Below are 26,059 nucleotides of genomic sequence, written 5' to 3' on the forward strand. Positions count from 1 at the left end.
CTATTCCGGTTTAATTCTCCTCCCCCACTAGCACCCTATCTAGCTAGCTAGTCACTGCCCAACGCCACCTTATAACACATCCTCTAAAAAAACTATCGTGTCCATTTATGCACTCCTGTCCCCACTTCTCCCCAGGACTGAGGTCTCCCCAGCAAGCAACGCCGAGAGTCCAGCTCACCATTCTATTCCCTGAGCCGATGGAAGGCGCTTAATAAATACTGGAATTGATGTGTCTCCCCAGACTTTAAAATGCCCCCAGGGGGCACGCGGGGCATACAGGTGGGCAGGCATCGGTTCTCCAGGCCCTGTCCTGGGTGGCGCAGGGCCTTACCGCAGATACTTGGCCAGTCACCCCCTCCCCGGGCCTTCTCCTCTCGGTCGGCGGTGGGCATTACAGAGTGCCAGCTGTGGGCAAGGCCTGTGCCCGGCAGGGCGGCCCGGTAGCACCCAGGCCGCTGCCTCAGGTGACCCACGGCGGACGCGGTCCGGGCTGAGCTGTCCTTGTCTCCTCGCTGACGTCACCACTTACTAGGACCCTGGGAAGCCCGACCACACCGCGGGCCCAACGCCCTGGAGTCCTTTACCCTTCCTGGCCCCACCCAGGCCGTCTCCCGCGGCCTCCCAGCAGTCAGCCAGAACCAGCGCTGACCACGCCCCCGGCGCCGCCCGGCCGTGACATCAGGTGGCGAGACCGTGACGTTACAGAAGCGCGGCGGGGCGGCCAGCCACGCCTTGCCATGGCAACGGCGGGGTGAGCCGGGGCGGGCGGCGAGAGAACCATCCCCCAAAGGCGAACGCGGCACGGCTCCCTCCCAGCTCGCGCGGGCGCCTGCAGCCGCGAGCCTTCGTTGACCCCCGCGGGCGGCGGCCTACCAACCCCGGAGCGGCCGCAAAGCGCGGCGGCCGTAGTTGGGCGCTACCTGCTGCCGCAAAACGGCGGGCGCGTCGCGGGTCCCCACCCCGCGCTGTGACGTCGACGCGCGCCCAGCGGTGGCGGCGGCTGCGCAGTGGGCGCCGCGCCCTGCCCGCGACGCTGGTGGCGTAAGTGAGGTCCGCGGCGACGCTGCGAGCCGGGCGAGCCGGGCGCCCGCGCGGCGGGGACGGCCCGCGCCCAACATGCGGAGGCCAGCAGTGTGGGAGCGGTGGCTCGAGCGGGCGCCGGAGCCGGAACGAGAGCCGGGCCCGTAGCGGGGGTTCGCGTCGCGTTGCTGAGGGAGCCCGGGCCACCCAGTTCGGCCGGTCGGCCACTGGGCCACGGCCACGGCGGAGGCCGAGAGGTAACGACGCGCGCGCCCTCGCCGGCTGCCGCGGCCACGCGCCCGGCCCTGCGGCCCCACCCCCGCGGCCCGGGACCCGACACCCAGCGGACCCCCGCACCCCGTCCACCCCCGCACCTCAGAGCTCGCTATCCCTACAATCCACCCTCTGAACCCCCGCACCCCAGATTCTTGTGCCTGTACAACCCGCGACCCCCACACTCTGAACCCTGTAACCCAGACCGCCACTGATCCCACAACCCGGACCCGGCTGCTCCAACATTTCCCTGACCCCCGCACTCTGACTCTCATACGCTACTAGACTCTTCTTACCCCTCTTTCTCTGCATTCCAGGCCGTGCCCCCCCAGTGACCCCCAAATTTAGGCCCCGTCACCTTTACACTCACTGATCCCCAGATTCCAGGCCCAGCTGCTCACAGTGATCCCTCACTCCAGACCCCCACTGTCCACTTAGCGTCCCCCACACACCCTCCGCCTCTCCCCCCTGCTCAAGCTCACTGCCTACCCGCCTTGACACCCACTCCTCCAGCTCTCGCCCATCATGCCTCCCTGCAGTGGCATACATATTTCCACTCCCCTTTGTGGTCCAGCCGGGAGGGGCGGGGGGCTTTGAGTAGGGAATGGGTGTGCAGCAAGGAGGGGCCTCATCTGGGGTAACCTGTTGCGGGGTGTCGCTCAGGAACTCCTGGTTTTCAGCCTGGCTTTGTCCTCCGCCGTCTGCCCTCACCACTGGCTTTGTTTTCTGGAAACACTTCAGATCCCGCCCGGAGGGGTGGTGGGAGGTCTGTGTGCCTAGCCTGATCCCACCATGATCCCTTCCCTGCCTGGGACAGCACTTCTCCTGCCCCCTCTGCCCCAACTTTCTTTCCGGGGTTAGGGGCTGGGGGTCTAAGAGAAAGCCTTGCAGTGGGGTCCTGGGCAGGGATTGTTTGCAGCAAATGGCCCTGGAGAGTTTCCTGCGAGTAGGTGGAATCCGGTGTTTTTTCCCCAGTCCCTTCCACAGGGGCACCCGGGTTGGCTGCACATTCATCCAGTGGTACTCCTCCCATCTGGTGGGGCTCCAGCTCTCTGTCTCTGCTGGGGGGTGAGGTGGGGGGGCTCCATTGGCATTTGCAGACCCCAGGCTCACGGGTGTGAGATGAGTGGGGAAGCATAAAGGCTCCCATCCAGGGAAAACCACCGGCCAGGAGCTGCTCAGGTCAGGGAAGGGGTGGCCCCTGCAGGGCATGGATCACCTCTGTGAAGAGCAGATTGTGAGCCAAACCCACAGGTTTGAAAAGGGGAAGTTTGCTGTGGTTGCCAGTAGTTAGTTTCTGTTTTTCACTGTGTCTCCACCAAATTGTACTCGGAGATGGGAACTGGTCTGGACTCTTTAGGCTGATGGGCAGGGGCTGGGTGCAGTGCCCCAGGTACTCACACTGGCCTCCCAGGCCTCCCTGGAGTCTCCAGGACCCCATTGTTTGTCCCCCACCCCCTACGCCTCTCTGTGGATTCCGTGGCCTTATCTCTCAGGAATGGAATGGGGGGGCCGCTTGGGTCCCAGGGGATGGGCCCAATCCCACGTTAGCGAGCCAGTTGTGTCTGCTGCATGTGGAGGTATGTGTGTGCAGGAGTGGGGAGGCTCCAAGGAGCTGACTGGATTCTCCACCACAGCAGCAGGCGACAGCAGGCACAGGTCTGGTTTTTCCGTGCACCATTGGCAGTCAGCCCCTCTCTTGTGAAGTGGCTTCTTGTCTGGTTCCAATCCCTCTAATTTCTCTGAAGCAGATGGTGACGCGCATCTCATTACCTGGCTCTGGGCGTCCCTGCGCTGTGACAACAACCCTGTGCAGACTGACTTCTTTGAACCGCTGGTCTGGTTCCATCTGACTCTCCTTCTGATTATACAGTAATTACCACTGGGTGGCAAGAGGAAGCAGGTGAGGTTTTTAAAAACTGAAAAATCTTCCTCTGTGCTCATCCCAGCTTGGGGAGCTAGCATGCCAGCCAGTAATTTGGGAAGCAAGGCATCTGAGAGGAGTCAGTTGTGCCGTGGGGATTTACTGGTGGTGGTTTGAGCAAGGTCCCTGCGAGGCCAAACTTAGGGACCGTGGCATCTCCCTGGGATACCACTTGTCCCATGGTTAATGTTGCCATCATTTCTGGGCCCCCACAAGCTGCCCTAGCCACCTTAGGAGCAGCAGGGTTCCTCATTGTCGTGGTTGTGGTGGGGTGGGGTCCCTGTCTTGGCATATCTTTTCTGGGCCCTGAAAACCCAGAGGTGAGTAGGCAGGACAAGGAGTTGAGCTAGGAAGATGGGGCTGCCAGCCTTTAGGCCTCGGTGACATTGGGTGGGTTGGCCACCTCTGTTTTAACCCTGAAGGGGAAGGCAGGTCCTTGTGAAGGAGCCCAGCATGTGGTTAGTTTCTGGTTCTGGTGATGGAGCAGTCACAGGGGCTTCGTCCTCTGTCAGTGGCCACTGTCATGCCCAGTGGAGGCCTGTAGTCATGAGCTCTGGCTGCCCTGTGGGACTGTCCCTGTGGTGTCTCCAGGCTGGCACAGCTCTGGATTCCTAAGCTGAGACCTGATTGGTCTAGAAGACTCCTGCTTTGGGCAGCTCCGCATCTGTCCCCTCCCATTTCGAGAGCTGTGTGGAGCCTTCCTGGGCCACTTCCTGAGTCCCCACTGCTCAGATGAGGAAGTCGAGGCTTGAGTAGCCTGCTGGAGTCAGGAGGATCTGGCTTTGACGAGGCTCCTTGGTAAATAGGGTGCTACAGTTCTGGGACCCACCCAAGTTGGGCCTTCACCCTGGCTCTCCTGTCACCCAGCCCCTCTCTGGATCTTGTCTTGGGTCCCCTCCCTTAGAATGCCTTAGGGCAGTGTGAGGTCCCTCATAGCCTTCCCCCGTTCAAGACAGCCTACTTGGGACGGGTCCTTTCTCATCCAGCAATTTAGTGGCATCCACAGTTGGAGGCCATGTCATGGTAAAAAGCAGTCTTATTTGCTGTCAGTTCTTGTCAGCCTGTGTCCAAAGACAAATGAAGTAGCGCACCAGACACAGGATGCAGTCTGCTTCTAGGTTACATCTCAAACTCCACAGAAGCATGTTGACGTGGAGGAGGGAGGACTGAGGCTGGCAGATCACGTGCAGGCTTGAGAAGGCTCCCATTAAGGGCAGGGCAAGTACTGCTCACTTGGGGTACAGCCGCCCCAGTTGACAAGGACCGGAGGACACAGGACTCACTGTGCTTGACCCTGCAGGGCAGGGCAGGGCAGGGCAGGACTGGACTTCTGTCCTTTTGTCAGCTCCACCTCTGGAAGCAAGAGTCTGGCATAATGTTTTCAGAAGATTGGAAGAGCTGCCCGAGGACTTGCTATTGCAGGGCAGTATCGCTGTAGGGCCCCAGCACCACAGGGACCTTGTCTTGGAGGTAATTCTGATATGGCGAGTGTGACTTGTTTCTCTGCTTGCTGTGGTCCCGCCAAAGGCAGGCTGGCAGGCACATGATGAGGCTCTGCTGGGCTAGACAGTGGGCATCCAGTGGCTGCCCTGAGGAGTAGGCCTTACCTCCAGGCAGAGAGAGAGGCCTGTGGGTAGGATGCTAGACCTCAATCCACAGGTCAGCCAGTACCTCTCAAGTTTTCCCAAGTTCACCTGGGCACCTGGGGGACTAGGAATCCCACACAGATGATTATGGGCTGGGAGCTCGCAGTGACTAGCAAAGACCCCTGGGGTTGATGGCTTCTAGAAAGGTTCCTGGACAGGTTTTTACAGAGCCTTTCCCCTGTGGTGTGTGAGGTCACCCTGGGTCTCAAGGACCTCCTAGGGCAGTGATGGTGAACCTTTTGAGCTCGGCGTGTCAGCATTTTGAAAAACCCTAACTTAACTCTGGTGCCGTGCCACATATAGAAATTTTTTGATATTTGCAACCATAGTAAAACAAAGATTTATATTTTTGATATTTATTTTATATATTTAAATGCCATTTAACAAAGAAAAATCAACCAAAAAAATGAGTTTGCGTGTCACCTCTGACGTGTGTCATAGGTTCGCCATCACTGTCCTAGGGATAGGGCTTTCCTCAAAGCAGCCCCAGTTGTGACAACCATAGATGTCCCAAGGTCTCAGGCCCTGGGCCCAGAAAAGATATCCCGCTTTTGGGCCCAGATATTGGAAGTTTAAGGAAGAAGGTGGAGAGGGGACTGAGGGAGGCTCTGCCTCCTTGGACGAGGCCCCTGGGCTCCTCTGCACCCTTCTTGTCTTGTCCCCACCTTTAGGTTGTCAGGGGTGAAGTTATACCTGAGGCCCTGCTTTCTCTGGCTTCCTATACAGCAGCGGTTCTCAACCTGTGGATCGCGACCCCTTTGTGGGTAGAATGACCCTTTCACAGGGGTCGCCTAAGACCATCGGAAAACACATACATAATTACACATTGTTTTTGTGATTAATCATTATGCTTTATGTTCAATTTGTAACAATGAAATTGGGGGTCACCACAACATGAGGAACCTGTATTAAAGGGTCACGGCATTAGGAAGGTTGAGAACCACTGCTATGCAGGCTGGGCACTGCATCCCACGTCCCATAGGACATCTGCTAGATGGGAGACAGCTGGGGAACTGATTGGAGGACTGCCCTCCCTATTCTAGGAGAGCAAAGAGCATAATGGACAGGGCAGCTGCTCTGCTGTCCATCTCCAAAGCTGGGAGTTCAGCCCCACGGCTCTAATGTACTTTGTGGCTTGTGCCCCTTGCTTGGCAGGCTGCAGGGGGACTCCAGGTGTCTCCCAGCCCTGGGCCTCAGCTTCCCCATCTGATATGATCACGCTGGTACCTGGCTCGTGGGCAGTGACAGTTGCTTGGGAGGGACAGGTACTCAAGACCTTCAGCAATGCTGGTAGCTTGGGATGTGAACTGTGTGGGTAGTTGTATGCCACTAGCCTCGTTAAAAAACAAAAACCAACGGGTGAAACTTATTTTAACTAACCCAGTCAATCAATTTTTTATAATCCTCATCCAAGGATATGTATTTTTTAATATATTTTTACTGATTTCAGATAGGAAGGGAGAGGGAGAGAGATAGAAACATCAATGGTGAGAGAGAATCATTGATTGGCTGCCTCCTGCACACCCCCTACTGGGGATCGAGCCCACAACCGGGCGTGTACCCTTGACTGAATTGAACCCGGGACCCTTCAGTCTGCAGGCCAATGTTCTATCCACTGAGCTAAACCAGCTAGGTCCTGAGGATATTTTTCCCACTGATTTTTAGAGACAGTAGAAGGGAGAGGGGTAGGGGGAAAGAGTGAGAAACATCAATGTGAGAGAGCCCAGGGCCAGGGATTGAATCTGCAATCCAGGTATGTGCCCTTGACCAGAGTCAAACTCGCCTCCCTTTGGTGTTCCAGGAGTTGCTCTAACCCCTGAACAACACAGGCCAGGGCTTAACTCAATATATTTAAACATGTAATGGGTGAGAGACAGCTTATTCTTCATTGATTGTGTATTTTACACTGAGGGTTCATCACTATTTGGACAGTAAATATTCATTGGAATGCTTGGCTTTAAGAAGTACACAGATTTGGCCCTGGCCATTGTTAACATAAAAAGCATTCAGACCTGTAAAGAATTTTGTGAGTTTATTTGAGCCAAACTGTCGACATATGCTGGGAAGCAGAACCTCAGCGAATTGAGATAATGCTCCGGAGAATGGGGAGTTCATACCTTGTTTTTATAAATTTACCATCAAAAGGAAAATATTTAAGTGGGTTACATGAAATTCATTGGTGATTGATTAGGGAGGTGGGATAAAGCAAAGCGGGAAACCTCTGGGATAGGATAAAAAGTGAAATGATGGACATACACTTCTTTTACATAGATGGATACAGGATAGTTTAACATAATTAACAGTTGGTGACTAACTTGATAACAATAACAATGAGGGAATGTCCTGGTGCCATTTGTTGTGCCCTGAGGAGTTTGGAAAAAAAAAGGGAAGTTACAAGTTACCCAGACATTTCACAGATATGTTATCTTAGAGGCAAAAAGACAAATGGGCTCAGTAAAGATCTAAGTTGATCTTTGTCAGGGAAAATACTGGCCTAGGACATGACTACCCACTATAACCTGTTTGTAGTTACATATTTAATTTTCAGACCATCTTTTGTTATTATTTTAGGTCTTTGAGTTTGCACAACCGCCATGCAGGCCTTCCCTGAACTAGTCAGGTTAGCATATGGCCCCTTTCGTCCACACCATGGTGGCTCAGTTGGTTGGAGCATTGTCCCATACATGAAAAGGTGGCAGGTTTGATTTCTGGTCAGGGCACATACCCAGGTTGCAGGTTCCATCCCTGGTTGGGTGCATGTGGGAGACATCTGATCAATGTTTTTCTCTCCCTCTCTCTCTCTTTTCCTTTCTCTAAAAAATCGACAATTTAAAAAAACAAACAGATTTGAGTGGAAAATGGCACCTCCCGAGAAGTCTGTCAGCCCTGCCATGGGTTCTACACTCCCCACATAAGCTTTAGCTCGAGGATGCTGGGAGCAAAACAGCTTTGTAGAGGTGTGGCCAGATGCAGCAGTGTAGGTGCTCAGCCAAATTTAGTTTCAGACAAACAACCCAAAATGGCTTGATATAGATATATTTCAAATACTGCATGGGATACACTTACATTAAAAGCTATTCGTTGCTTATTAGGCTTTAGTGGTAACAGGGAGCCTGCATGTTTATGCCTGGGTGGCTGTGCTGAGTGTGCTGGGTCTGGGTTTTGATTTGGGGTGGGTGGCTGGCCGGCCAGCCAGGTGGGAGGTAAAACCCTTACAACTGAATGGTGGCTCCTAGCCCAACTGCTGGGTGTTCGCTGGGCGTAGGTCCTCAGGCCACATCCAGCTACCGGCCCTCGAATCTTGAGGGGGGGCTGGAAATCTGGGTTTTTAAGTAGCCCCTCAGGTGACTCTGATGCAGCCTTCTTGGTATTGGTGACTGTTCCACCCCAGGGCTGATCTTAGGGAACCAAAGTCAAGGTGCTGCCTGTTAAGCAGTATGGGAAAGCTGCATTGCCGCATCTGTGGCCAGAGACAGGGCTAGGCAGCTCCGGGGTCTCCAGGTTTTTATCTGGTCACAGTGTGCCTGGGCCATCAATGTGAGGAGGGTGTGCCCTAGGGGGTTGGCTCTCTGAGTCTCCTGATATGTGAGCCCTATGTGTGCACAGGTGAACAGGAGCCCTGTGTGTTTACAGGTGTGTGTAAGCCCCAGGTGAGTGGGAGCTGTGAGTCATCTTGACCAGGTTTAAAGCACTTGGGTATACTGTGTGAGCTCATGCCCCCTGGACCTGGAGGCTAAACCTGTCCTGGGTGGTTGTGGGAGCTCTCTGCGTACCCTCAGGCTTCACCCAGGGCCTCTGGGAAGGGTTGAGGATGGCAGGTTGGTGTCAAGTACTCACACAACCAGGGCTCAGCCCCCCCTTCTCTCCCCACTGTCTTGCCAGTTTCTGTGCTTGTTACTTTCTATGGGTACACACCTCTGATTCCTTTCTGACAGAAGCTTGTTCAACATGGACCCAAGGGCAGGAGGTGTGGCTCTGGCAGTCACCCTGCGTGCCCGCTGAACTTCGATCTATATAGGGACAGGCCCTATTCTTCAGGCTGCCAGCCAGAGCCACATTCAATATGACTTATTATTGTTTTTTAATTGATTTCAGAGAGAGAGAGAGAGACATCAGTGTGAAACATCAATCGGTTCCCTCCCACACTCGCTGGATCCTGGAATCGATCTGGGTATGTGCCCTAATTGGGAATCGAACCCACCACCTTTTGGTGCACAGGACAACGCTCCAGCTAACTGAGCCACACCACCCAGGGCTCACTATGACTTTTAAACAGCTTTATTGAGATACCATTTACTTCCCTTTTTTATTTGAGATATAATTCACAGACCATGATTCACTGACATGGACACCTCAGTGGTTTTTAGTACATTCACAATGTTGTGCAATCAGTACCTGTCTAATTCCAAAATTCCATCACCCCAAAAGGCACCCTGTCCCCCATTAGTCGTCACTCTCCATCCCATCCCATCCCCAGCCCCTTGGCAACCATGAATCCACTTTCTGTCTCTGGATTTGCTTGTCCTGGACAGTTCACATAAATGGAATCACATGCTGTGTGGCCTTTTTAAAAAATATATTTTCATTGATTTCAGAGAGAAAGGGAGAGGGAGAGAGAGATAGAAACATCAATGAGAGAGAATCATTGGTCGTTGCCTCAGCACGGCCCCCTCCTGGGGATCGAGCCCACAACCCAGGCATGTGCCCTTGACTAGAATTGAACGTGGGTCTTTTCAGTCCACAGTCCAACACTCTACTAACTGAGCCAAACTGGCTAGTGCCGTGTGGCCTCCTGTGTCTGGCTTCTCTCACTGAGCATCATGTGTCCAAGGTCCATTCACACCATAGCAAGTGTCAGTGCTCACTTCCTTTCATGGCTGAGCATATTCCAGTGGATAAAGCACACTCTTTATCTGTTTATCAGGTGACGGACTTTCGAGCGGTATCTGCCTTTGGGCCTCTGTGAGTCATGTGGTGTGAATACTGTGCACAGGTTTGTGGAGATGTGTCTTCGGTTCTCTTGGGTGTGCACCGAGTAGCTGGGTTTCCGGGTCATGTCGCGGTGTTGAACTGTTTGAGGAACTGCAGACCATTTCCCACAGTCGCTGCTCCATTTTACGCCCCGCCCACCATGGATGAGGGCCCACTTCTCCATATCCCTCAAACCCCTCCCCTTCCCAACTCACATTTCAGTGGCTTCCTTCAGCCCGTTCTGTCCTGGACTCTGACCCTTTAGCATGGCATCTCTGCCTTCTCAAAGTCTGGGAACCCTGACCAGTTTCCAGAACCCTGCCTGTCCTCTGCCCTGCACTTTCCAGAAAACCAGAAGTTATGAGCAGGTGCCAGTGCCCCAGTCACTGTGGTGGCGCTGGCTAGGTCCTGCACTTTGAGACTTTCACAGACAGACAGACAGACAGACAACATGCCAGCCTTTGGCCTTCGGTCGTGATGAGTACTGCAGCTGGGCACCCTTGACCGCTCTCCCAAGGAGGTGTGTCTTTAAGTGACAGAAAGAAGCAGGACCTGGTCCTGTAATTAAGCAAAAGCAGAACCAGCAAGAAAGACCACAGAACCAGTGTCCTGTTCTTGGTGGTTTTTTTTTTTTATTTAATTTTATTGATTTCAGAGAGGAAGGAAGAGGGAAAGAGAGATAGAAACATCCATGATGAGAAAGAATCATGGTGGATCGGCTTCTTCCTGCACGTCCCTCACTGGGGATCGAGCCCACAACCTGGGCATGTGCCCTTGACCGGAATCGAACCTAGGACCTTTCAGTTCGCAGGCTGATGCTCTATCCACTGAGCCAAACCGGCTAAGGCTGTTCTTGGTATTTTTTAAGTAGCAAAAACAAAGTGTGTATATTGAAGAAAACGATCCTTACAGCAAAGCATAAAAACTGCTTTTGAAAAACCACTCAACAGCCAAGAGGTGGGTGCCATTCACACTTGAGATCCCTGAAAACACAAATGTGTTTATAAATGGGACTTGGCATATTGTAGATCTTCATCCCCTGGGGCGTGGCCGTTAGGGCCTCTGTCACAGGCTGTGCCCACTCTTGCCTATCAGCTTCCAGCCGGGTCGCAGTCCAATCCTGAGTGGCGCTTCCAGGGGCTCTGGGTGAGTTCTGGGAGGGAGGCTCCTAAGGAGAGTGCTGGTGTGAGGACCCCAGCAGGTGTGCTGGGCCTGGGCTGAGCTGCCCTTCCAGGAAGACAGCTACTCAGCATCTTCTGTGTTGACTCAGTGGCCACCCTCCTGGCCTGGTCCTCAGTCCAGTGACTTGCCCAGTTCTGGGGGACATGTATGATTTGAAGGGTGTCTTACCCCAAGAGAGCTGGCTGGCCCTGTCTTCCTCCTGTATATGGTCAGGTCCCTTGAGCGGGACTGGCCCCTAGAGGTAATGTGGGCCCACTCCAATAGATCAGGGAGCTCTGGGCAGGGTCACTTTCCATGTGTTCTGACCAGTTTGCAGGTGCCTTAGGGGCCCTTTTATTTCCTCCAGCGTAGGTCCCACCAGAACTTCTGGCAGTGAGGATCTCCAACCCTGCATGTTCCTGAGCTTTGCACCTGCTAGGTGAGAAGCCGAGAGCATCCTCCTCACCCACCTTTTCCTACCAAGGCTGATTTTAGGAAATGCAAAAGCATTGTTTTCATTGTGCTCACTGGGAGGGAGGAAAGTAGAACTTGGGGAAGGCAGTAAGGTGGATCCTGCCCTGGAGCCCCCGCCCCAGGGACCATTTCCTGGGCTCTTGCCCACTTGTAGGGACAGCTTTGTGAGGGTGCACTCTTTGCTACTTTCTGTGCAGGGATTGTTTCCTGTCCTGCAGAGGGTGGGGACAGGGCTACACCTACATGGCTGTCACTGGTACTGCTTTGGCCATTCCTCTGGGTCCGTGGTCGGCAAACTGCAGCTCATGAGCCACATGCGGCTCTTTGGCCCCTTGAGTGTGGCTCTTCCACAAAATACCGACTTCTGCGCATGGGCCACAAAATTTCAATCGCACTGTACATGTGCACCTGCACATGTTATTTTGTGGAAGAGCCACACTCAAGGGGCCAAAGAGCCTCAGTTTGCCAACCACTGCTCTGGGTTATGTGTCCTGGATAGAGAACCTCATTTACCTAAAATGTCAGTGTTTTCTTTTAAATCAAAGTCCACATTTCCCATGCTGTCAGCACTACTGAATGTTACTTCTTTTCTAACCCCAACAGGCTGAGAAGTGAGAGCCTTTCTGTTAATCTGCATGTCGTACTGGAAAGGCAGGGCGATGTGCATCTGTGAGGCCATCTGTACCTCCTCTGCAGCTTTGCCTACTTTCTCTTGGATCTTTTGGTCTATTTTATATCATTTGTTCACCAGTCTCTTATGAACTCAGTATGAGTTCCTGCATACTGCCCGCACAAAAGGCTGCTGTGTCTTTGAGGAGCTTATGGTTTGGGGGCAGATACACAGTGACTGCATACATGCTGCCCCATGGCAGAGGGGTTCAGGGGTAGGGTGGCTTCAGTGGTGACATTTGCATAGGGACAATGAGTGGGCACCACACTTGAGCTTGAGGGAGGGGCAGGAAGAAGCTGCTGAAGATGGAAGTTTGAAATTTTTGTTGTTGTTAATCCTCACCCTAGCATATGTTTTTATTGACTTTTAGAAAGAAAAAAAACATAAATGTGAGAAATATCAATTGGTTGCCTCCCATATGCGCCTTAAGGATCAAACACGAAACCTAGGCATTGGCTGGGAATTGAACCTGTTACTTTTTGGTGTATGGGACGACGCTCCAACAAATGGAGCCCCCGGCCAGGTCCGAGGTTTAGGTTTTAAAAAATAAACTTTATTTTAGAACAGTCTTAGATTTACAGAATTACTGTGAAGCTGATGCCGATTGCTGAGTCCCCCCATCTTCTGTCAGTGTGGTACCTGTGTCATAGCTGATGAGCCAGGATGAGATGTCATTAATAACTAAAGTCCATTCTTACTCAGATTTCCTCAGTTTCCCCTGATGGCCTCTCTGCCCCAGGACTCCATCAGGATCCCACAGGACCATCAGTTGTCACATCCCTTAGGCCCCTCTAATTGACATGGTTTCCCCTCTTTCCAGTGTGGATGCCCTGGACCGTCGTGTCCTGCAGGACGTCCCCAGTCTGGGTTTTCTGGTGTGTTTTTTTTCTTCATTGCACTGAAGGGTGTGCCCTGGTTATCTGTCACCTCAGGGTCTCTGCTGTCCCCATGGCTCCCCACTGCTGACCCTGACTCTTATCTCCCTGCCAAGGTGCTGGTCAGGTGTCTCCACTGAGAAGTTCTTTGAGGCCAGAAGTCTGAAATCGAGGTGTCGCAGGGCTGCACTCCCTCCTAAGGCTGCGGGGTAGGGGTGTCCTTCTGCCTCCCAGCTTCCAGTGACTGCCCGAGTTTCTTGGCTTGTGGCGCATCTCTGCCTCCATTGTCACGTGCTCCTCCTTTCCTGTGTGTGTCTATCTCCTTTTCAGAAGGACACCAGTCACGGATTAGGACCCACCCTAATTTGTAAATAAGGTCACATGCCCAGATACCCAGGGTTAGGACCTGTTTTGTTGGGGACACATCTCAGCTCACATCAAGGACTGATACGGTCCTGGAACCATAGTTACTCTGGGTAGCAGAAGTGCCCAGGATGGGCCTGGCCTGACCAGGACGAGGGGCCCACAGGTACGTCAAATGAGATGGGACACCCCTGTCCCCTTGACGGACAGTTAGCTTAGAACCAGGTGTGAATGAGGGCTTGATCACGTCTCTGTGGGGAGAGGCCAGTGCTGTCAGCACACTCTGAGATGCTGGAATGTGGCACACATGCTCTGTCCGGGCCCATGTGTGCCAGCCCCAGGCAGCACCACCAGTGTCTGTCTTCAAGCCTCATATCCCTTGGTGCTTCCAAGGCTACACTCACAACTGGGTCCACTGTGCACTGTGGGGCCAGGCGGCCTGTCAGCGGCCACCCCCAGCTTCCTTCCTCCCCCAGCCCTCATTTTCCTTTCAGCTTTTTAGGTAGAAATTTTCAGATGTACCCAAATGTGGAGAGGGTACAGTACTACCCATCCCACCCCCCAGGCCCCGACCCGGTCCAAGTTACCAGCATTTTCCCAGCAAACTCAGTCCCCTCCCTTTCTCTGCAGCAGGTTCTCTGGAGCCAGTACCTGCCGTCAGTATAGTTCCAGAGCTGCCACACCAAGACTGTTGCTTGACTTTGATTGCTGTGGTCTGAGTCTGCAGAGTTTGTAGCAGCAACCTTGCCTTTTTATAATCTTAATTTTGAAAACATTTCAAGTCTGTTGAAAGCATGCAAGAAAAGTACCTGATGCCCTGTGCTCCTTGTGGGCTCACTGCCACCTGTGGCTGTGTTTGCTTTTCCTGAACTGTGTGAGAGCATCCTGCCACCTCGTGACCATCCCCTGTGATCTCTGGCCCTCTCCCAAGAACATCGATGTGTCTAGTCCACCTTTCCATGATGGGTGCAGTGATAGCTGTCCCTTCTCACAGGGGGACAGCTCCTTCCTCCATCGGGTCCTAGTCAGGACTTCAGGCAGGAACTCTGCACGCCCTCTGGGGCGGCACTGACTGGTGCTCACACCCCAGATCACTGATCGGACCACCTGCTTGGCACACTCAGTTCCGTGTCCATCTGCTTGCTGATAGCACTTCTCCCAGGTTCAGCTGTCTCTTCTCCCTTCGTCTGTAACTTGATGTTTAAAGACCCATTTCTGCTTAATCCTTTTTGACACTGGCCTTGTCCCCAAGGGCTGCGTGGCTGGTTCCTGTGCAATCATTGTGGGGTACTTCCTTCCTCTCTGCCATGACACGATGTTGCAGGTGCCTTGGGACTTCTCAGCTATAGCCCCAGGGTGGGCAGGTCTCCCGGGTCCCTCGAGTTTTGATGTTTAGATGCCAGGACGTGACACACTGGGTGCTCGTGGCTCCTGGGGTGCCGTGTTCCTGGGCCCAGGTGAATCCTGGGGAGGAGGCCCTGCCTCTCAATGTCACTGAGTCCCCGGGCAGAGGTAGGTTCCTGATTTGGGGGAACACGGGGACATGTGTGTCCGGAGTTTCCGAGAAGGGGCTGTAGCCAGGATCATCTGAGTCTTGGTGCTTCCAAGGCTACACTCACCACAGGGCCCACTGTGCACTGTGGGAAGGAGGCTCCTGTACCTTCACCTTCCTTACACTTGCTCTGGCTCTGCTCTGGGCTGTGCTAGTGATGTCAGCCAGGGACTGTGACATCACTGACTGGAGATGGTCAGAGAAGGGGCCCCTGCAGGGGTCCCAGCCCCTGGCCCTGACAAGATGGAGGACCCCAAAAAGAACAGGGCAGGTAACTCACCTGAGGTGCGCATTGGTGGAGAAGCAGGGCCCTGACGTGGAGCATGAATGTATGAGACCCACTCAGTGTGGACACAGGCAGGACAGCAGCTTCCAGGGGCTGCCTGGGGATTGTGTCAGCGTGGAATTGAATTTGGCCATGCGGGTCCACACGGAGCCCACACCCGTGAAGGGCCTGCCCTCTGTTGGGAAGCTGGGGGGTGGAATTGGGGGCCACTCTAGTGTGGTTGAGGATGAAGGAGGAATGAGGGGTCCCTTCCTCCAGGATAATTGCTTTTAACACCTGGGCCTGGACTGAGGTCAGACACTCCATTCTCCTGAGGCTTTAGGTCACCTGCTTTGTCCAGGTGTGTGCTGGGCTGGGCATTCAGCTCTGGTTCTAGCCCTGACTCAGACTCTCTTCCCTCAGGCAGGTGCTTGACTCACTTTGCTATCCCCCTGCAGGTCCCATCTGGCTCAGAGCATCCGGGAGAGGACCCAGAATGCCCCCATGTGGCTGGTGGGTGGGGTGAGCTCTTGTTTGTGGGGTGAGCAGGGGCTGGTGCCCTTGGGGAAGGATCAGGCCCCTCACCTGCCTTCCTATGCCCATTGTCCCCTGCAGGCAGTGTCTGCATATTTGCCCTGTGTAAGAGGGCTGCGTGGGGCCCAGACACACTGCGGTAGGGGTCACTGGGGTAATGTTGGGGGCTCAGGGAGGGCAGCATGTGTACTGGACTCTGTAGTCCTGGCTGGCTGCTGTCTCCCCATAGCCGGCTGGGGCCAGGTGGGTTTGGCACATACACAGAGTCTCCATGCTTGTGGGGCTGTGACCCTCCTCCTGTTGGTTGTGCTCAGGTCCAAGGGTCACATGCAGGTTAGGCACCTCCTTGTGCCTGGTTATGCGTGTGGTCCCTCTTGAGAGGACTGCCAAGCATGGGAGGGCGTGGACATGTGTGAGTTATGCACATGTGTGAGCATAGGGAGGGGTGTGCATGCATGTGGGTGTGTAAGCACAGAAGGGAGTGTGCACATGTGTGTGAGAGCACGGGAAGGTGTGTGTGTTCACTGCACTCTGAGTCCCTGCTGTCTTGTAGTCTATGAACACGTGGCTGGGATTCCCCTCTATGAGGTGCCTGCTCCTTCTGGCTCTGAGGCTTGGGCCAGCTGTTCCCAGAACCAAAGCCAAGGGCTGACAGAGGGCTCTGTCCTTGGCCTGGTTCTCAGAGGCCCCCACTCTTGTTCCCTTTCATCATCCCCAGGGCCCTGTTCTGGCCTCAGGGTGAGGGAGCCCCAGGTCATGGGTTGAGATCCCCCTGGGGTCCTTGCCCCCAAGGCCTCATGGTGTCACCATGTCCAAGTCACTACTACTCTCCCATCAGTAGCTGGCCAGATCCTCAGTCAGTGGCGAGGAGGGGGCTCTGCGGTCTCTCCTCTTCCTTCTTTAGAGGAATGAGCCCTTGGCTTGGGGGGAGGGGCTGTGGGCAGGGTGGCCCTTGCTCCTTTCTGCATCCAAGTTGGGGCTCCCCGCCTGGTTCTGGGGCCTCTGTCACTTGATTAGACTTCACCCTTCCCAGTGCAATTGTCTTTGAGCTGTGTTGTGGGCCAGCACTCAACAATGTGCATCTTATACTACCTTGATACATGAATTCACAGTGGCCTCTGCCTCTCAGAAAGTCACAGGTCCCGCTTGTGCCTTCAGAGGTCTTTCCAGAATGCCATCCTGCTGTGCCAGCTCTGTTAGTTAATGCCACCGTGCCAGGCTGTGCGCTGGACCCTGGGCTGTATTATGGACAGGTGGGTAGGTGGGTCTCAATCTTTTAACCTGTGTCTCTGTTTTCCCCCCAGCTGGGAGCCACAAGATTTGAGGTGGCGGGACCTGTCAGCAGAATGTGTCCTCCCCCTCCGTGCAACTTTGAGGCGACCGAGATGAGTTCCACGGCCTGGCCCTCGCGAGTACCCACATCTCATTAGCCAGGAGTCCGCCAGGTGCCATGGTGTGCTAGCCCCAAAGAGCCGCCCGTGACCTCAGGTCTCCATAGACCCGGGATTTGTACAGCAGCAGAGTCACCGTGGAGAGGCCAGGGTACCACAAACTTATGGATTTTGACAAGAAAGGAGGGAAAGGGGAGTCAGAGGAGGGCCGGAGAATGTCCAAGTCCGGTGGCCGGACCAGCCACAGCGTCCGGAACTCGGGGACCAGTTCGGGGGTCCTGATGGTGGGCCCCAACTTCCGGGTCGGGAAGAAGATAGGCTGTGGCAACTTCGGGGAGCTCCGGCTAGGTGAGCCCCGCTCATTTGCATTCAGGGGATGGGGTGGGGGAAGGCTGCCCAATGAGTTCGCAGTCACTTACAGATGACCTCCCTGATTATTGCGATCAGGACACAGGTAAGTGTGTGTGTGTGTGTGTTTCTGTTCCCCGAGGAGGAGGTTGGGAAGAGGGGTAGACTCCCGACCTCTCCCCTTTGTGTCTGAGGAACAGCTCTGTTGGGGATCCAAGTCCGCATATGGGAGAGCCGACATAGAAGCCTCCAGTGTCTAAGCTGGTGCACGTTTAGCATTTGGTTGTCAGGAGCTGTGGGCAGCCCCAGGTTTGGGGTTTCTGAGTCCATGTACCGTCAGGGGCTGGGGCCCAACTCTGTCTGCTGGTGGGAAGGGCATGCAGGATAGGCACTGGGCTAAGACTGTGGTGGGTAAGGAGAGACAAACACCTTCCCCCACATGCTCACATGCTCACTCAGCCTGCACAGAGGGACCTGGGCAGCATGGTGGCCAACTCTTCAGCTTCCCCTGACAGTGCTGCCCTGCTGCCCTGTTAGGGTGTACATGTGTGTGCACATACATGTCCCTGGGCCCAGTCTTGATCTGAAGCCTGTGGGGCTGGGGAGGGCTATACAGCTTTATGGACTCAGACACCGTCATGGGTTCTGTTCTTTGGTGTTTGGAGCAGCAGCCTAAACAGTCCAGGTCTGCACAGAAAGATGCGTGGGCATATATAAGGGTCTGGAGAGGCGTAGCGGCTTTTGGCTTGAAACTTTTTTTTAAATGGAGTATATGTTCTTTTCTGCCTGGCTTCTTTTGCTCAGTGCGTTTTTGAGAATATCCATGTTGTCATGTGTGTCTATAGCTAGTTGCTCTTTGTTACTCTGTCCATTTGTATGATTGTTCGCCATTTTGTTCATCCGTTCTCCTGCTCAGGGATATTTGGCTGTGCCCAGATTTTGGCTATTATGAATAAAACTGTCCTGAGCATCCTTCTCCAAATCTTGTGTATGAGTGTTTTTGTTAAAAGCACTGGGTCACGGGGGACGTATGTCTTAAGAGAAACTGCCAGACCGATTTCCAGAGTGGTTGTACACTTTATTCTCCTTCAGGTGGCATATGGGAGTCTGGTTATCCCACATCCTCACCAACACTTGGGGTTGTCTGGCTTTTTTCCTTGTTAGTGGGTGTGAAGTGCTGTCTCTGGGATTTATTTGCATTTTCTTGATAACTAATGTTGAGCATTGTTCTCAGATGTGTGTCTTTTTCTCTGTTGTGAAGATATTCTTTGGTTTCAAATTTTGATTCTGCGTCGTTTAGGTGTGGTTTTCTTTGTATTTATCCTGCTTGGGATTCATTGGGATTTTTGGATCTGTATATTGACACTTTTTAATTAAATTTGGAAAAACTTAGGCCATTATTTCATCGTGTTTTTGCTGCCTCAGTTTACTGTCTTCTCAGACTCCAATGACATGTATGTTAGGAGTGTTGGATGCTGTCTCATAGTTCCTTAAGTTCTTTTCCATGTTCTTCCTTTTTCTCTCTTTGCTTCAGTCTAGATAGTTTTTATTGCCCTGCTGTAAGTTCACCCTTCTTTTTCTCTGCAGTGTCCAATCTATTGTTGGGGCCATCTAGTGAATATTTTATTTCATTCACAGTATTTTTCACTTCCATTTGACTCCCCTCCTGTTCTTTTGAGACTTCCCATCTGCTTGTTTATTTTGCCCATTCTTTCTTTAAGTCCTTGAACATACTTGTAACTGTTATAAATGCCTACGTATATGGTGCATTTCATTTTGTTTTTCCTTTTTGCAGTCCTATTTTTCTCGTGTCTGGTAATGTTTTACTGTATGTTGGACATTGTGGATGCCACATGTCACAGACTTTTAAGTCTGGGTTGAGGTTCGTCTTAAGACTTATCTTGACTCCATCAGGGACTGATTTTGGTTTTGTTAGGATGGGCTGAGAGAGCAGACATTACTCAAGGGCTGGAGTTGCCCCTCTTTCCCACATGTGGGCTTTCTGGGTTCTTAGCCTAAGGTCGGGGAAGTTCAGGGAGGCCTCTCTGCTCTGGATGACTGCATCTCTAGCATCTTCCCATCCTGTGTGGCCTCTGGAATTTTCTACCTGTTCATAGCCCCGTAGGAGTTGTTCTCTGCTAGGCCTTGCAGACTCGCTCGCCTTCTGCATGCATAGGTAAAACTGATAACATGAGCATTGGTGAGGCTCTCAGAGCCCGAGCACCTGAACTCCCCCAGGAGTCTATACACCCACAGACTTCAGATGCCGACGTGTGTGCACAAACACGTGTGCGTGCTCACGTTAAGCTCAGGCTGGACTCCAAGGACGTTGGCTCTCCTAGAACTCATATGCAGTCAAAACATGAAGTTTCAACAGGACAGAATAAAATGACCTTTTACCATAAAGGATTGGTTAGACTTCATGAATGTTTAAAATATCTTTCACAAAGCGTTGTGAGCTGGAACAGGCAAACCACAGACTGGGAAGAAATATTTTCAGAGCACCATTTGACAAAGCGCTGATGTTCAGGATACGTGAAAGGACGACAACTTGATAATAAAAGGACAGACATTCCAATTAAAAATGGGCAAGAGATTTGAACAGACACTTTGCATAAGCAGACAAATGGCCGGGAAGCACAGAAGGCACCCACATTGGCAGTACAAGCCAGCAAACCTACTAGAGGAGTGACTAGCCTGCCCACAGGAAGGCCCATAGGCAATGTTCACTACAGCTCTGCTTATAACAGAAAACGAAACAACCCACGTGTCCCCCGTGCTGACCGGGTGGGTCCCCTTGATGGGGTCAGGCTTCATTCAGCTGTCACCAGGAACCACGGACATGCCTCAACACAGGAATTCATCATGCCATGTGAAAGGAACCAGGAGGAGAGAACACACCAGATGATTCTGTCTTGGTGCAGGTGGGGGTGGACCAAGAAGGGGTATGAGTGGTGGGGACATTCTGTGCTTTGATAAGGGTAGGGGCTGCCGAGGGACATGCATTGGTCAAAGCTCATCAGATGGCACCCTTCGGATGTGTGCATTTCTTGGTAAATGTCACCTCCCACAGGGTAAACAAGAACTATATGTACACGCTAGAGGCCCAATGCACGAAATTCGTTCAAGGGGTTCGGCTCCCCGCTGTGGCGGCTACCGCTGCCTCAGCCCCACCTCAGCCCCGCCGCTTCGGCTTCAGCTTCGGCTTCGTCTGGAAGGTCGTCCGGTCTAATTATCATATTATGCTTTTATTGTTATAGATAGAACTTGACCTGCAGGCTGGAGTATCTACAAATCAGAGAGATTCATGACTGATAGATATGCAATAGAACAGATAGCAAATTGTTCATTGCATAATATAGGCAGTGAGGACGTAGCTGTTCACTACAGTTCCTTCTGTTTTTCTGTGTTTAAAACTTCCATAAAAAATGGTGGGGCTGCCCTTGCCAGTTTGGCTCAGTGGATAGAGCATCGGCCTGTGGACTGAAGGGTCCCTGGTTCAGTTCCAGTTAGGGGCACATGCCTGGGTTCAGCCTCAGTCCAACGTGCAGGAGGCAGCCAATCGATGGTTCCCTCTCATCACTGATGTTTCTATCTCTCCCTCTCCCTTCCTCTCTGAAATCAATAAAAATATATTTTTTAAAGTGGTGGGATGAAAACACAGGAGAGACATTTATTTTTTATCAAAACCCAAGAACCAGGTCTAAAAGGAGGCTCCCTTTTCCTTCTAATGGGTGTCTTTGAAAAGAAAAACAATGCCAATAGTAAGATTGCCAAAACTCTTCAAGTGTTCCTGGAATAAATCTAACAAAGATTGGGCAAGCTCTCTCAGCGCAGAACATCGCTGCGAGTTCATTCCCAGGGGTGGATGGGACAGTTCAGTATGAGATGTTACCTCCTCCGGTTTGGCTGCAGACTCCAGGACACCCTTCAGGGCTCTGAGAAAGTCAGTAAGCTGACTCTGAACCACCATGGAAACCAAGGACCTAGAATAGCCACAACAGTGCAGAAGACACACCTACGGCTGGGTGCCACGGTACTGTGGACACCTCAGCACACAGAAGGCAGTGACTGTGACCAGTGGAGCAGACTAACACTGGGGAACCCTGGCATCAGCCTCTGAGGTGGAACACATTGGTGTCTGCTGCCACGTGGGTGGGGTTGGAATAGCTAGAGTGAAGATGGCACCCTGACTGTCCAGCTGCAGCAGGCAGAGTAAGGGGAGGCCTAGAGGTGCGGACACACAGTGTGTGGCCATGTTTGTGGTGTCCAGGACCCGGTGATGGTAGTCTCAGGACAAAGGACAGGACAACACTGGGAGGGGCCATTGGGCCAGAGATGGTGGTACGGTGTACACAGCACTGTGCGCAGCGACTCTCAAATGCACACGAGGGGCTGGATTGGGGTGTCCCCTTGTTTATATGGCAGGTCACCCAGCATTAGTGGCTGGACCATCTGGGACTCTGCTGGCGTTAGAGACTATAACAGGTGGAAAAGTAGTTCTGTGAGGTTGGGTGTTAGCTCTTCCTCTGTGGGCACCTGCAGGTCCTGGTGGGTGGGCTCAGTAAGGACTGCGTCAGGTGCTCTTTCTAACCTGAGAGGGGTGCAGGTCTTCCACCCTGGCCTGCTGGGCTCTGTTACCTGGGGGAGCCAGCCTGGCTCTTGCCTGCTGGCACCATGGGCAGGCTCTAATCTGACATAGCCAGCCTGGAAGTTGCGGGGGGGTGGGGATGGGGGAGGAATGTGTGTGCAAGAGGAAGACACAGGGCACCTGGGGTAAGTCCTCTGCATGTCATGACAAATCTCTTGGGGTAGGGTGGGTTCTGGCCAGTGGTCCTTTACTCCACCTTCATGGGGGGAGGGGACGGGAGGAAGGTGCTGGAATGAACCATGGTTGGATGGTTGGGGGGCTGGGAGGGGAGGCAGAGTAAGGTCGGAGGTAGGCAGAGTAAGGTAGGAGGAACCCGATGGATGGGCATCGGAGGGACTGGTCCAGACTATTTGCCACCTCCTGTCTGCAGGACCCATGTAGAGGCATTGAGGAGACTGCACCCATGGGGGTCCTGGGGATGGAGTGATGGGGGGTGGGAGGTGCTTAGGGGATATGGATGTCTTTGGTTCCCATTGCTGCAGTGGGTGTTGAGAAGGGCCATGTTCCATTTTTTGATGGGAAAATTGGGCCACATTGCTGTGCTTGTGGGGATAGCTGCTTGAGTGGTGGAGGCGGGGTTAGGGGGAGTGCTTGGGTGAGCTAGATGGGACTGGTGGGGGCTGGGATCTGGAGTACATAGATGGTGGTGGGCAGAGGCTATAGAGAAGAGAGTGGCAGTAAGATAGGGTGGGAGCCCAAGATGTGAGGGTTCAGGGCAGATGGAGACACCTAAAGGGGTGCGGATATCTTGCAGGCGTCCTTTTCACTCCCAGGACCTGGGAGGACAGGGCCAACCTCAAGGGGGCGACCGGGGACAGAAGGTTCCCCTTGGAGGGGTAGGTCATGCAGGGTCTCCTTCCTGCTCGGGTGGAGGAGGAATGGGGCTGAGTGGCCTTGCTGTGCTGACTTCTCTCTCCTCCACAGGAAAGAATCTCTATACAAATGAATACGTAGCTATCAAATTGGTGAGTCCAGGTTCTTCACACACAGCAGAATCTATCCCCATGTGGGGCCTGGGGCAGGAGGAGGGGCAGTGCTACACCCCAGGTAACCCTCCACCTCCCCGTCCCTCCAGGAGCCCATCAAGTCGCGGGCACCGCAGCTGCACCTGGAATACCGCTTCTACAAGCAGCTCAGCTCCGCAGGTACCGCCACGCAGGGGGCAGCGCCGGGCGGGCGTGGGGACAGTGGGGGCCTGCTGCAGGCCCCCTAGGCATCTGTGCATGCTCCACCCGCAGAGGGTGTCCCTCAGGTCTACTACTTTGGCCCGTGCGGGAAGTACAACGCCATGGTGCTGGAGCTGCTCGGGCCCAGCCTGGAGGACCTATTCGATCTGTGTGACCGCACATTCACGCTCAAGACTGTGCTCATGATCGCCATCCAGCTGGTGCGGGCTATGGGACCCCTGGCTGCAGGGCGGGATGTGGCAGGGAGCGGAGTGGGGCGGAGCCTGGGGGAGGGAGCTGCGGGAGGGACCCTGCAGGCCCTAGGCAGATGGAGACCCCTGCCCACTGCCCCCAGATCACGCGCATGGAGTATGTGCACACCAAGAGCCTCATCTACCGCGACGTGAAGCCCGAGAACTTCCTGGTGGGGCGGCCGGGCAGCAAGCGGCAGCACGCCATCCACATCATCGACTTCGGCCTGGCCAAGGAGTACATCGACCCGGAGACCAAGAAGCACATCCCCTACCGCGAGCACAAAAGCCTGACGGGCACAGCACGCTACATGAGCATCAATACACACCTGGGCAAGGGTAAGGGGCACAGGGGCCGGGGTTGGGGAGGTGGGGGGAACGCGCTGACCTGCTGTTCCCCTGCTGACCTGCTGTTTCCCCTCAGAGCAGAGCCGCCGTGACGATCTGGAGGCGCTAGGCCACATGTTCATGTACTTCCTGCGTGGCAGTCTGCCCTGGCAGGGGCTCAAGGTGAGCCAGGGCATGTGGGGGTGTGGGGTGGGTCGTGGCTCCCAGTGATGTGGCTGACCACTCTGCCTGCAGGCGGACACGCTCAAGGAGCGCTACCAGAAGATCGGGGACACCAAGCGGGCCACGCCCATTGAGGTGCTCTGCGAGAGCCACCCAGGTGAGGGCTTTCCCCAGCCAGTGCTGTGTTCCCTGCCCTCGCTGTCCCTGTTGCTGCGGCCGTCCTCCCCCATCCCCCACGTATCCCCGCCCCCTTGCCCACATCCACCCCCAGCCCTGCTGGCTCTTCTCAGAGGAGATGGCCACATACCTGCGCTACGTGCGGCGCCTGGACTTCTTCGAGAAGCCCGACTACGACTACTTGCGCAAGCTCTTCACAGACCTCTTCGACCGCAGCGGCTTTGTGTTTGACTACGAGTACGACTGGGCGGGGAAGCCCCTGGTATGTGGGAGCAGGGCCGGGTGTGGGACGGGGCCCTGGATTTGTGAAAGATTTTGGACTTGGAGGGCTTTACCTTGGATGTGGGGGGTCCCAGGGCATGGGGGATGTCGGACCCCAGATGTGAGGGGTGAGACCTGAATGTGGAGGGTGGGACCCTAGACCTGGGGGTTGTGCCTTGAGCTGGAGGAGGACCCAAGTACCTGGAGCCTTGGTGCAGATTCAGGTAGGACCCTGGTTCATAGGGGTGGAGTGGTGCCCAGCCTCAGCACCCTGTCCTGCCCTCCTTGCAGCCTACGCCCATTGGCACAGTTCACACCGACCTGCCTGGGCATACTCAGCCTAGGGATAAAGCCCAGCTATACAGCAAAAACCAGGTGAGGTGCCAGGCCAAGGACCCCAACAACCCTGAGGGGGGCGGGGGGAGGAGATCACAGCCCACGTGACTTCTCTGCTACCCACTCCCCCAGGCACTGAATTCCACCAATGGGGAGCTGAATGCTGACGATCCCACTGCCGGCCACTCTAACGCCCCCATCACGGCGCCTGCGGAGGTAGAGGTGGCGGATGACACCAAGTAAGACCCTGGGCAGCGTCTGGGGGCTGAGATGCTTGGGTCCAGCTGATACCGCCTTTCTACTCTGCGCCCACCTTGTCCCTCCCAACCTGTGTCCACTTCCCACTCTCTCACCCTCCCCAGGTGCTGCTGTTTCTTCAAGAGGAGAAAGAGGAAATCACTGCAGAGGCACAAGTGACCCTGGCGGTGGTTCCCCACACCCTCCGCTGCAGCTCCTGGAGGAGCTCGTCTGGATGGCCCACAGCCAAGACACAGACTGTGGCCCGGAGCTGCTCACCCCTCGTGGGTTACTTCCTTCACATAAGACTTTGGCCGAAATTTCTACACCTGTGTCTAGTCCTCCCTTCCAAGAGCATTAACTATTTAAAACAAGGAAAAGAAAACACAGCGGCCGTCTGCCCTGCGCCCCTTCGCCATGTCTGCTGAAGTGAGTAGTGTGACCTGGAGGCCCCGGCCACCGCGCCGTCCAGCTTGCCTGCCCCATTAGTGTCATAAAGTCTAGCTCGTCTCCCTCTATCCAAAGGCCATTTTCTCGAGGGGGCACTGTGGGGCATGGCTGCCAGGGGTGAGCCCACTCTGGGCCTCCCCAAACCAAAGGGGAAGGTGCGGTGGGAGCGGCACCCCAACCAAAATGCTGCACCAAAGCTTGGACGGTGTGGCCCACAGGTGTTCCTGCTGCACCTGCTCCTGGAGCCTGGGGCGGCCACCTGTGTGGCCACTTAGGCCAGGGCTGTGCCCGGTGTGAGGGCTTCTTGTGTCTGTGCTCAGTGTCACTGAGCCGCAGGAAACAAGCGCCTTAAAGCCCCGTCTCAGCCCACAGGTGCGGCAGAGGCCAGGCAGTCACAGTCGGGCGGGCGGAGCCGCTGGGGCATTGGCGGAGGTGTGTGCATCTAGGTGTTGCTTTACAAAGTGTACAGAAATGGCACTTCTGTTTCTCTGATGCTTCCTGGAAGCCATAGAACTTAGGGGCTTTTTTAAAAAAATAAAGGAAAATGAAACCA

General features: G+C 54.2%; 1 protein-coding gene across 1 annotated transcript; it reads left to right on the forward strand.

The window, feature by feature from the left end:
• Positions 1–1,009: 1,009 nt before the first annotated feature.
• CSNK1G2 (casein kinase 1 gamma 2) lies at positions 1,010–26,059 on the forward strand. Its single transcript, XM_036313346.1, has 12 exons — positions 1,010–1,277; positions 17,033–17,467; positions 23,043–23,083; positions 23,194–23,263; positions 23,357–23,505; positions 23,640–23,874; positions 23,960–24,045; positions 24,118–24,202; positions 24,336–24,484; positions 24,775–24,858; positions 24,952–25,058; positions 25,182–26,059. The coding sequence occupies exons 2-12, from the start codon at positions 17,284–17,286 to the stop codon at positions 25,234–25,236; spliced, it is 1,245 nt and encodes a 414-aa protein (XP_036169239.1). The 5' UTR covers positions 1,010–1,277; positions 17,033–17,283; the 3' UTR covers positions 25,237–26,059.

Source organism: Myotis myotis, unplaced genomic scaffold (assembly GCF_014108235.1).
Source record: "Myotis myotis isolate mMyoMyo1 unplaced genomic scaffold, mMyoMyo1.p scaffold_m19_p_6, whole genome shotgun sequence".
In the NCBI taxonomy this organism is placed as follows: domain Eukaryota; kingdom Metazoa; phylum Chordata; class Mammalia; order Chiroptera; family Vespertilionidae; genus Myotis; species Myotis myotis.